The sequence below is a fragment of the Pezoporus occidentalis genome, unplaced genomic scaffold (genome assembly GCF_034315485.1).
Source record: "Pezoporus occidentalis ecotype Australia unplaced genomic scaffold, CSIRO_AGI_Poc_V1 ctg192, whole genome shotgun sequence".
NCBI classification, from domain to species: domain Eukaryota; kingdom Metazoa; phylum Chordata; class Aves; order Psittaciformes; family Psittacidae; genus Pezoporus; species Pezoporus occidentalis.
In genome coordinates, this window is record NW_026913771.1 from 1,527,862 (window position 1) to 1,540,105 (window position 12,244).

The 12,244-nt window shown below is 44.9% G+C and overlaps 1 protein-coding gene across 1 annotated transcript in view; it reads right to left on the reverse strand.

The window, feature by feature from the left end:
• Nucleotides 1–339: 339 nt before the first annotated feature.
• The window catches only part of VMP1 (vacuole membrane protein 1), a 67,183-nt gene continuing 55,278 nt past the window's right edge, over nucleotides 340–12,244 (reverse strand). Inside the window, exons 12-13 of the mRNA XM_062617159.1 lie at nucleotides 2,467–2,569; nucleotides 340–1,147 (exon numbers count right to left, since the gene is read on the reverse strand). Coding sequence (XP_062473143.1) covers nucleotides 1,004–1,147; nucleotides 2,467–2,569 — 247 coding nt within the window. The 3' untranslated portion in view covers nucleotides 340–1,003. The remainder of the gene's footprint in view (nucleotides 1,148–2,466; nucleotides 2,570–12,244) is intronic.

A 12,244-nucleotide genomic window follows, 5' to 3' on the forward strand; every position in this document is an offset into this window, starting at 1 on the left:
AATCTTTACTTTTCCTCCCTCTCTTCTCCTTCATTACCCACGGTGCTGTGATTGGTGGCAAACATCTGAGAAGAACTAGGGTACCAAGTCCTGCTATTTAACGTGTGCTTTAACCAGCGAGCCGTGCTTCAAGCAAGTGAAAGCCTTTCTACGTCCTTCTGCTAAGTGAGAAGTTCTTAGGAAAAAGGAAAAAACCAAAAAAGAACGAAAGGCTTCAGCACCGTTTGTGCAGGCAGGGCGAGGAGAGCATGCAGTGCGTGGGATTAAGGCTCAATAAAGAAACCGAGCATACAGAAGTGGAGAGGGAAAGAAACAGCTTCAAAAGACTGACACAAGAAATTCTGGAATGCTCCAAGGTGACTTTATAAAGTTTTATCTTAACTTCGTTCTAAATATACAGAATAAAAAACGTCAGCTTCAGCATTTTGACATCAATCATCTCCGCTAACATCATGAAGGTAAGAGGGGGGCTTTTTCCAACCAAGAGCACGTGCAATGCAGCGGGACACGGCGGGGGTTCAGCTGAAACAGCCTTACCACGAGGGACATGCAACGGTTTGTATCCAACCTGTATTCATTTATATACATTTTGATGGTCTTGAAAGTTACGGAAAAAGCAAACCAGCCACCCTTCAAAATCAAAAGTTACCCTTAGGTCAGCCTGAAGTTAAATCAGGGAACAGAGGGTATTAAATCATCAGGTCTGGAGATAATCTGGATGGACATTAGTGTTAAGCACCATTTAACATCACATTGTCCACCCCGTGTAATACAGCTCAGACTCGTAAAGTGTTTGTATCTTACCTTAGCATTTATAAGTTTGTCAATGAAACGTTTGCTCTAATATCCAAATTGCTTTCAAAATTAAATAAAAACTCGTTATAGTTGAAAATGGATGTTAAAAAGTTTCCCCCATTTTGAATAATGCTGATTTTTAAACACAGGGAAAGATGTGTCACTTTTCATGTCTGCTAAAACCCGTTCTGGGTTTTTCTTTCCAAGCTCATTTGGTTTTTTCTTCAGAGGACATCTTCTGCTGCAGTCGCTTGGCATAGCTTTGGGCCATGGAGTTGATTATAGACAAGATAAAATAACAAACCATGACAATCACCAATTTTTCAAACATCCACGATAGCCAGTTTTCCCCCTGAAGAGACAAAACAGAAGGAGGAAAAGGAAGATTAGTGGAAAAGCTCAATGGAGAAGTCTCCATTTTCTGGGCAAAGGGAAAACCCTGACCCCAACCAATGTTTTATTATGTAATTTATCAAATTAAACCCAGGACCCGAGTGCAAGCTGACAGGATTCCTGCAGGTCCCTCTATAGAGCTGACTTTAGTCCCCTGAAAGACAATGCAGGCCGGCTTGCCAAAGACACTGCAGGGCAGATGACGAACCCTTGATCATTACTAGTGTCCTCATGAAGTGATTTATTATTCCTAGTATTGTTTTGTCTTTGCTAACAATTCATAGAGCTCAGAATTAGCAGCTCCTGACCGTCATTCCCTGTCGTGGCCATTGCAATGAAAACAATCACGTCATTGGTTAACACTGGGTTTTTCCTAAACTGCATATGCTGTGTTCTCTTCCAGTCAGGGTCCGATTCTTCAGGTGTCCCTGGAAGTTACCGCCGTGACCCCACAGTCCCACTCCCAGCGTTTCCCATGGCTGCCCTTGTACTGGTTGTTGTCAAAGGAGGGCAGCAACGCACTACATACAAATCCCTTCAACACGCCGAACAGCAATCTGCATATTCAGTTATTCCGGCCTGACCCTCCCGAATTTAACCTCTTCTGTGGTAAGAAATGGGCAAAGAAACATTTATGAGAGCTTCAGGGATGAGGTGTGAAATGTGAATTAATGGATTTTATCTCAAAATGCCTCAGTATCCTGAGGATTTTCAAGTCAGAGGTGCTCCTATCCCGTGAAAAATTCCGGGGATGTTTTCCAACATAACTTTTTTTATTAATTTGGTGGTTTGGGTTTCTTTGGTTTTCTTTTTTCCATACTTCCCCCCCGCCTGTATGAAAGGGCACTTCTGCCCCTTTGTCCTGGCTATAAACACCTGATTTTTCTTCCCCTTTCGCACACTAAAGGTGTGGGGATTTGGTTTCTCTTATTGGGTATCCAGCCACAGATCCCACTGGCTTCTGCAGTACCGAGGCTGAAGTTTGTTGCAACTTTTTGCTGCTTAAACTCATCTTTCCAAACAGGCAGCTGAGATAAGGCAGAAATGCGCCTGGTCTTGCTTTACTGTTTTTTTTTGCCTTTAAGTCCAGTTGCACGCAACTGCAGCAAGAGCTTTAATTCCCAGGTTGCTTCTACAGTGAGATTTTAGCTATTCCCTGGGCCATCGCCAGGCTTTGAAAACAAGGATCAAGAGTTCCATCAGTAAACCTGACAAGTCAAAAGCCAGCCAGAGAGGGGAAAACGACATAGGGAGGGAGGGAGGCAGGGAGGTTCTTACCTGGGGCACGCCAGTGTCAGATCTGTGGTGAAGTTTTATCCTCTGAGCTTCCAAATATTCTTGAAATGGCTTCTGAAGAGAAGGACCTACACTTGGAATAGCACTGATGCAGAGTTCATCCCAGAGAACAGGACAAAATAGGGAGAAAAAAACAAAAACAGAAAAACAAAACCATTGTTTTTTTTTCTTTCTTTTTCTAACACTTACCACTGACCCAACCAGAACAAAGTTCAGTCTGAGCTAGAGCTCAGAGGGGCACGGCTATGGGAGAAAAGAGATAACCACGCAGTGAAGCGCGCTGCATCTTTTTGATGCATCTGAAAGGGAAGCATTTCCCCAGGTCCTCAAAAAGGGCTTAAAAAGAAAAAGCTTTCAGAGCAAAGCAGTGACAAGGCACTGCTGGTTACACAGAACACTGCTGCGAGCGAGAGCATTTCCTTATAGCCAGGGAGAGGCCAGCTGAGGCTGTGCACTGCTGCGGTGCTGAGAATCAAATGAATGACTTCTGAGAAGTCCCACATTTATCACCAGCAGTTCCTGTAAGAACTGGTTTGAACCGATTAATAAGGAAATGACTTGTGCTTGTGTCATCCCCCAGTTAAAAAAGAAACTGCTCGCCCTATGACTTGCCCCTATCTTCTCCGAGGAGACGGCCCCTTTCTCAAACTAAGTCCTTATTAGGACAATCTGTGCGTCATCCTTACCCAAAAAGAATGCATTAGCAAATTCTGCAGGCACCTCCCACAAGTCAGTGATTAACAAAGGAACAAAGAAGGAACTATGAACCCTGTTCTGAATCATGCCACGGTTTATGGCAGATGACTTGCACAAAAGCTACAATACGTTACCGAACACCTTGTCCTTACATTAACGTTAGAAAGATCACAGATACAGGTTTGGAACCAGGAGCCCTCTGCTGCCTCTGTTGCGGGAAGGTGCTCCCACCGGACAGCCTTGCAGCAGCCTCCAACCTCCATCCTGCAAACACCAGAGCCTGCCCAGGCTCCACCAACCCCAACCTCTGTGCCCTGCCTGAAATCTACACACGGGGCTCTTTAGCAAGTCCAAGGAGCCTTAATAATTGTCAGGACACTTTAACGAGCCCCAAGCAGAAGAAAGGAGCACAAGCAACACCACGAGCTGAGCTGGTGTGGTGAGAACTGTTAAAATGGACAGTTTAGTTATAAGGAAATCGAGATGGTCCTCCCCATTCAAACAAAAGCAGAAGGCTCTCTTAATTTCTGCATTTCAACCCTTCCGTTTTGAATCTCTACACAAGTACTTCAGGGGGATTGAGTGAAACACTTCAAACACCAAGATGCACACAGTTTTACACACTCATCTCCTCTGGCAGTGACTGCAGGAGGGCTCAGCAGTCTCCTCAGCCTCCTGACACAATCTTCCCTTTTCCAGGCTAAAGCCCAGTTAAAACCCCACAGCTCCCCACTCTTAAGTACGTACGAAAAGGCGCAGACTGAAGCAACACCGTGACTTGCCCTCCTCCACTACCTCTATTTCCTTCGCTAGCCAGAGGCAAAGAATTTCTGTGAACATATTTACAAGGAGAACGATTTACAATCGCTTCCCTCATGATTCACCATCACGATGGTACAAATGGGCGAGGAAATTCCGCGCCTGCACTGGTGAAAACGCAGGGGGAAAAAACCCCACCGAAACCTGAGCAGAGACCAAAGCCCATCCAGTGCCTGCTTTACACAAGAGTACATCAACGTTGACAAAGGATTCCCGGTTTGTCAGCACCATCCCTTGGGAAGCCGAGTGTTCCGGGTGAAACCTCTCCCAGTGACTCGCTCATCGCTCGGAGTCACAGTTTTAAGGGTTACACTTTGAGGCTTCTTTTCTTTTCCAGATGCCACTTGGATGCCCAGAAAAGCGACTGAAAAGGAACAGTTTACTTTTAGCCTTCTGCAGGGTTATAAAATGAGGACTATTTAAATGATGAGAGATGAATGACTAACAGAATGCTTGGTTGCTCAAATGATTTCTGAGAGCCGAAGCACATCAGTGCCCAGTTCACATTCAGCAGCCGAACAAAGCCACGAAACCCAAGCTCTGACAGACTGAGGAGATCCTGGGCACCAACACCCAATTTCACCATTTTTTTCACTAAAAATATTCAGGTTTTTTTTTCCTTTTCCCCTTTTGTGAGCATAACTGAGAATCAAGCACACAGCAGGCATCTGAATAAAGCTGTTTTGAAGACCTGCAAGACCCTGACTGCAAGGACCCTGGCTTCTCAAACTGCACAGCCACAGGACTTTAATGCTGAAAAAAGGGGGCATAAATGTAACTAAGGAGTCAAATGAAGCAGACCAACGTCTGGGAAATAATGAATCCACAGATGAGGAATGCAATTCCTGAAGTCCCATCTCAGTGGGACAGTGTCGGCCACTTGTACTCTTTTGACAGGAGTCAATAATTTAATCAACCAGCTAAGGTATGTGTCACCTCATATCCAGAGCGCAGACATAATCTTACCTCTTAAAAATCATAATCTCACATCGAATCTTAGACTTAGAGCTAAGCCTTAAAAATCAGTTTTCATTTTATTTAATTACAAACCAGGCAGTGCTTTTTTCCCTGCAGACCTAGTGAAATTCAACTCAATAACCCTGTTCTTACCAAAGGAGGAGGGGGAAGACTTGTGTGCACATCTTCAGGGGTTACACTCAAGCCAGATACAAGTACATAGGCAGAAGGGACAGATTTGCATCATAATTCTGTGCGGCTTCCCAAGGACTTAAAGACAGACCTTCAAAAGCCAGTTTCAGGAGTCAAGATGCAAACCACAAGCCCATTTACACATCCGACTTCAGAAGGGAAGATGCGGGAAGATAAGCCTGTTTGTGGAACTATCTCAAACCAATTCCTTGCATTTTCCTTTGAGAATCAAGCCTATTGTCTTTCAAACAGGGAATATGAAAGAAAATAAAAGGCCCTTAGTGCACAACAGAACTTTGTTCATCCACACTCTGGGGGCTCTATCTGCCAAAACAAAACACACAAGAAAAGCCCCAAACACACAACCTGCTGCCCCTTCTTACAGCTCTGGGCAAGCTGCTTAAGGACTTGAGCTTTAAAAGGGGAAAACATAAATAAGAGGTCATTCACTACAAGTTGTTCACTGAAATAAGCCACGAAGTCGGCGGCACTGGTGGTTGTCATTGCTATTAATGAATTCTGCACCTAATCAGCAACAAGGATGCACTCCTAGAAGGAGCGGTGCTGCTCTTGTGTCCTTTCAGCACAATTCACTTGGAAAGCAAAGAGGCTTGCTGCACTTTTACCAGGAGATCCAGACAGAATTGCCTGGGATTGGGGGGGAACTCTGAAGAAATTCTGATTCGGAGGAAATTTCTGAAACAGCAACCATTAAAGCACCAGATTTTGTCTGAGTTCCTCCTGCTCCTCTGCTCAAATCGAACGCTTCACAAGGGACTGAAACTGAAAACAGGCTTCCAAGAAACTGCACTAGCTTTTGGCCCAGCCTAAATTCAGTAAAATCATCACACTGCAGTAAAAAACAGTGCTAGCACTCTAACACTGCAACACAAACACCCGTTGAGAACTCAGCTTCACTGAACAAGCCACTGCTGAAGCCTGTTTCAGAGTTACCCGGTATCTGTAATTAAACAGATGCAGCTGGTTGCTTCTGATTTCAAGCCATGATTCCTATGTAAATGAAAAATTATATTGCTCCCCCCCCCCCCCCAACCCCAAATTTCACATCTCTCTGAAGCAGCACGCACAGGGATCCAGCCAAGGCACTCCAGGTTTAAGCATTACACCCTCCATGTACAGATTGTGTGAGTTTGACTTCGAAGGCTTCCATTCGGTTACAGCAAAGCCGTGTTTAAGACACACCACAACTGATTCAGTTGCTTTTCAAAGAATGACCGAGCCCCCGTGAAGTCTCCAGCCAGGAAAAGGCAGGAGGGATTTTGGGAAACCTGGTTTTTAACAGAATCTTTGGAACTGCAGGTAGGAGCTTCTCACACACCTGGGGGTGAAGCCCCAGCCAGGGAGGGAACAAACCAAGTAAGTATTTCCCTGTGTCAGTGCAACAAGGAGGAGGAAGTTAATCAACACATGCCACGGCATTTTTACTGCTATTAAAACTACTTCTTTAAAATGATTCTGTCCTGATCTTGCCCTTCTGACAGGCACGGCTTTAATCTCACCGGATCTTTAGGAGCAGAGGTTACTCCTGAGCTATTGAAATTTCATAACCTCTGTTTTCCGAACTAATGACAGGCTGTGCTGAATGCTGCAGTACAGATCTCAGGCAAATGCTGCAGTTCAGTGTCACTGCAGTAACACTGCACTATGAAATCTACCAGTTCACGATTTCGGATATAAAGTTCCCATCTTACAAACACACACGTGTGCCCTTGCCTGCTTTTCCAGAGGGAAATGGTAGATCTAGCAAGTTTTTCCAAGGAGCACCGAAGCTGCCGTTGCAGAATCACCTCTTAGGAGCATAAACATGATGGGGTTCACTGCTAATTAAAGTTTCTCATTTGTAAAAGGCCTCTTGGAGCCGGTGATGATTAAGCAGCTGAGTAACTCTAAGCAGTTCTTAAAGTCCATTTATTCTGATAGAAAATAAAGATGTAAATACCAGCTTCAGGAGCATCCGGTTCTGAGCTTTATACGTACCCAGCGGTACCACTGGAATCAGTCCCATTGATCAGGAAACGTTCAGCACAGCAGGTTTAAAAACACGGAGGTTGTTTGACCATGGAAATAATAATGTGAAGGGAAATGAGCAGCGCAGGCATCGAAGAGATGGTGCAAACAAGCCACCAGGCTGAAGCGCACCCAAGCCCTGCTTGGGAAGGTGATGCAATATTGAGTCAGAGCCCCATTTTATGGATGATCTCTGGAATAGCCACAGCTGTTAATTTGGGAAAAACCCCAACGTTTAACTGTTCACATGGGGACTGGTGCTCTCAGACCGCCTGGCTCTGTCCTCGTCCGGACCCTCCCCGGGTCTGGGGACAAACAGCATCGTACACAGTTTGCTCAGATTCAGCTATTTGGGCTACAGAAAAACATCCTTTTAGGAAATGCCAGCGCTACAATCCACAAGGACACAGCATCAACAGCGAAGCAAACCAGGAGGAAAACAGCATTGTGTGGTTGGTTTTGTCCCCACAAACACATTCAGCATCTCAGGGTCCTGCTTCCCCAGAGCAAGCATGGCCAAAGGCCAGGGATTATCTCCTTCTACAAAATAGGGAGTTAAGTGGCAGTGAAGAATGTGACAAAGGAAGGAGGGAGCGTGCTGGGCTGGAGCTTCCAGCACCTCCAACCCTCTTTTAATAATGTCTTTAAAGCAAGCCCAGCTCTTGACAGCTAGGCCAGAGGGCCAGAGCAAAGGCTTCCACCTTCTAACAATTGCGCAAAAGCTCATTAAATCATCACACCCAACACCCATTCCTCCCACAGTTTCTCTGTGTTAGATTCACATCCCTCCATTCCCCTGTAAGAACATAAGGAAAATCCCTCCCACAGCTCAGAAGCAATCTGAAGGCATTTGGTAAGAGGCACCGTATTTGGTTATTTTGGCCATCCCTCCCTCAGGAGGAGCTGGCAGTTTTGTTCCAGCGTGGCACTGACTTGGGAAGTTCAGAGACTTTAGAACCCACTGCAAAACAGATTCCGACAGGAACATTTTTATGCCGCTGGACCATCAGCAAGGCTCATTAATTTGCCCCCTGTGCTCACAGCCTGCACAGAGCACCTTGCTCCTGCAAGTGATCTGAACCCTCAAGGGTTAATTTTTTCCCAGACAGTGATCTAAACAGGCCCAACGGTTAGTATTTTAATGAGCTGTCATTTCCTGTGCTGATAAAGATTCTCACAGTATTTAAACCATCCATTTCCCTGAGGCTCCACCAATACCAGGACCCGGCAGTGACTCAGTGGACCTCTGGCTCCCTGACTCAGCCCCACACTGATGCTGCTGCAGCAAACCTGGACCCTGGCTCAGGGGGAGCGGCCACAGCAAAACTTGGGCTCCCCAGTCCCCCAGGGAGTAACCACAGCCTCCAGCTTCCATCCCCACCACCGCCACTTGGGCCAAAGAACATTCGGTGACTTTGAGATGTTATCTGCGTTCAGGGTTCTAAAACTGCAGAAAATAAAGCTGGTTCATGGTCAGGATCAACAGAAGCATTTTGGAGGGTTCCAAGGCCACGTGGCAGAGTCACTTGCTTTAAGAGACGAAGAAAGAAAATGTCTCATTTGAAGATTACTAAGCTAAAATTGTTACATGTTTGACGTCATTTTTACCTTGAGCTATGCTCCAATACCCACGTTAAGCAAGCTGTCTGCAAAACTGTTGGGTTTTTCCTCTGGGACATTCTGTTATGTTAAAATCAAGGCTTTCAAAAATAGGAATTGCAACATCTCCGAACCGCTGGTTCAGCTCTGCTCAATGCGGCTCTTTGTAAGGAAACTTCTGTTTGTGTTCTAAAGATGGATTTTTGAACACGAATCATAATAAAAAAGGTTTGCTTGTTCGGAGTTAAAACCTACAGGCCTTTTGCAAATAAACCCGTATAATTCTGTTGTGATCCACTGGAAGGTTTTCAACACCAAAGCTACTCAGATTTCATCCACATCTGCGTTCCTTTCAGGGCACTAAAGCCTTTTTTGTGCAGACCGAATCCATTGTGTAGAGGGTGTTATTACGAGGGCACAGTCCCACAGGTTTCTGATATACTTGTGGGAAGAAAGCTGTTGATTTACTGCACCAAGGAACGTCAGGTGCATGGGGATAACCTTCCAGAAGCAGCTCTCTCTGGGGATCCTGCGGTCACTGCTCAGTTATCCACGTTCTCAGCGTTACTCGTGGTTGAATTCTGCTCCGCAGGTTTTGTTTTAAATGCTGATCAGAACCTGCTTTTCAAAATCTCCTTTACTGGCGAGGCCAGTTAACAGGATGTGGACTGGCAGGCATGCAAAACAAAGGGCCACCCAGTCAGAAGGAAGGAGTGGCAGATAGGGCTGGGCTCCTTTGCAGGGGGTATGCCCAGAGGACATGAGGCAGAGAAGACGGGCACTGGCCATGCGATGCAGTCAACCCCTGCTGAAGCCCCCCCCTGCCCCAAGCCCCACATACAATGCAAACCCACAAAAGGGCTCATCCCACTCCAGGCCAGCTGATTCCTGGTGCCCTTTCTATCCTTGCAGATTCCTGGCTTGTACTGTAAGTAGCAATCTAAGCCTACATTGTAAATTAGCCTTGAAAACCATACACAATTGTTAAGCAAACTCTCAGTTACCTCAGTCACCATCATTTCACTTGTACTTTTTTCTGTGAAAGGAACATCGTGCTCCTTACAAGAGTCAACCGAGATTAAGTTGTGAAGCAAAGAATTACAGCACAATAAATAGCAGCAAACTGGTTTGTCAAGGCAGCAATTCAAGTCCCTGGTACCAAAAAGCTGGTTTTCCTTTAAGATGTGCAAGCATTCAACCCGGCCCGCATAGCCAGTAAGTAAGCATGAACATTTGCTCCCCTAAAGGCAGAGGGTTAAGAAGCCCTTCAGAAGCAGCGATATTCTGGGGGAGGTTGCTGAGTGACACTTCACAGTGTTATGACACATCTCACCCACGGATCACAGCACTAACAGCTTCCCTGCTGAAATCTGTGGAAGCATGCAAAGGTTTTGTTACATGCATTTCACTTGTTTCTATTTAAACTTCAAATCAGTTTACTGACTCCGCTCACTAACCGAATACATCAGTTTCTGCTGCTCTTCAAATCAGGCGTATTTGCTCCAGGCAGTCATTCACTCCTTTTGTTAAGGAGATCGCATACCTGGTGTATCACATGAGCACTTCTCAGTGCTCAGCCTCCCTCTGAGTAACTCTCACAGCCTGCAATTAAGACGTTCTGCAGCCTACAGGAGTTTATGGTTAAGGTGCAGAGGGAATGTCTCTGCCTGAAGGGCGGGATGTGTCCAAGGGATGCAGCCCTACCACTTGCCACTGAAGTTCAGATGCTTGTGAGGCGAAGGCCACGTGCTGCCTAATGCTATGTAAAGCGCGTTTAGAGGTCTGTTGAAGTTCTAAGGTGATCAACTCACTGTCACAAACATGCATTACAAGGATGCTGAACTAACAAAGCTAAGGTGAGATTGTTTTCTTTCCTGACATTCCACCAGAACTGATGGCAGGCATTTCTGAGGATGGTGTGTGCTTTGAGAACCGTTCTTCCTGGGAATTCTTAATCCACGTCTGCAACTGCCACTTCCAAGAAAACACGACTGTGATTAAAAGCAATGTGCTTAGTGTGACTTCACAAACACTCCTGCAGCTGCAGGTAAAAAAAACAATAAATGGAAAGACTTAGGAGCCAGAATAAACCCCACAACACACATGCTAATGAAACATTTTACGTGGCCTAGGTTTGGCCCAAACCCAGCATTTTACATGGATGATCAGTAAGTTGAACTCTTGTGCAAGTGACGGAACACAAGACAAAACTAACACACCATCTTTCTTCACCAAAGCTTATGAACACAACAAAACCTGAGGGGAAACATTATCCTCTACTAGCATTCTAGACAGCAACAATACCACTGTAAACTATTAACTGCCAGAACAGGCTGATCATCACCAGCCGCATGTGAGCTACCAGTATATTTGTAATCCTCCTCAGCTTTGATTTCAAGACTTGTGCTCAGGTTCCTAAACCCATACAGGTCTCCTTGTCCCTTCCTGCAAGGTTTGCTGCACCTCCCGTCCTTCTCACCTTTTCTTTCAAACCCTGGCTACCAGCAGTGTTTTACCACCATTTCTGCAAACAGCTGCTTAATTTCCTGCCACATTTTCTTTTCCTCTCTTTCTTCTCTTAATCAATATGAGGAGTATTTTAAGAGTCTTTTGTAATGGAGACCTAGACAAAATTGTGCAATCAGATTACCCTAAATTATATTTAAAAAGCCTTGTTGCAGCAGGCTGGGTGTGCAGCGCCAGCAGCATCCACTAACAGAAGTAAACAACATCTGGGCTATGGGCAAGGTCCACAGGTGAATCATTTCTGCTTCCTGACCAAGACTCGTGGAGTTAGAGACATTTTCTCTGGCTTTTAAAATCAAATATTCTCAGCCTTTATCTCATAACTGAATCTTCTGTCTGGATTTTAGTTATTCTGTGTATTAAAACGCCCATTATTTTAATGTATTGTACTTAGCCATTTCCTAGTGAAAGAGCAACATCCCAGGCAAAAAAAGTCTTAAGCCATTGTGTTGGGTAGAATTTGACTAAAATAAAGTTACCAACCATTAAATGAAACTGCATTTTAATTTAATAACAAGGGATTTAATGCAGGCTATTGTTGAACATGTTTTATGCTCCGCTCTAAAAGAAGCTGATGAGGTAATGCTAGCAGACAGCTTGACAAAAGTCAAGGATACCGGGACATTCCGAAATCTTGCTGTCTCCCGAGAACATTTTTTAACTCTGACATCAACCATCCAATAAAATCTGAATCCAGCAGAGGCCTTGTGAATGCATTCGAAGTAATTCAATGCAAAATTATCTCCAAGACAGATGAAGCTGGAAAAAACTACTAGTTTTGGCTTGAAGAGTTGCAGGAGAGTAAATCTTTGGAAGCATACCTGACCTAGTAACAGATCAAAAGTCAGCAGGAAAGCCTCTCCTGTGACTGATAACTGACTAATGATGGTTCAAAGTAACCACGCTTTTCTCTCTTATTTCCTTTAAATAATGTTCAAAGCAG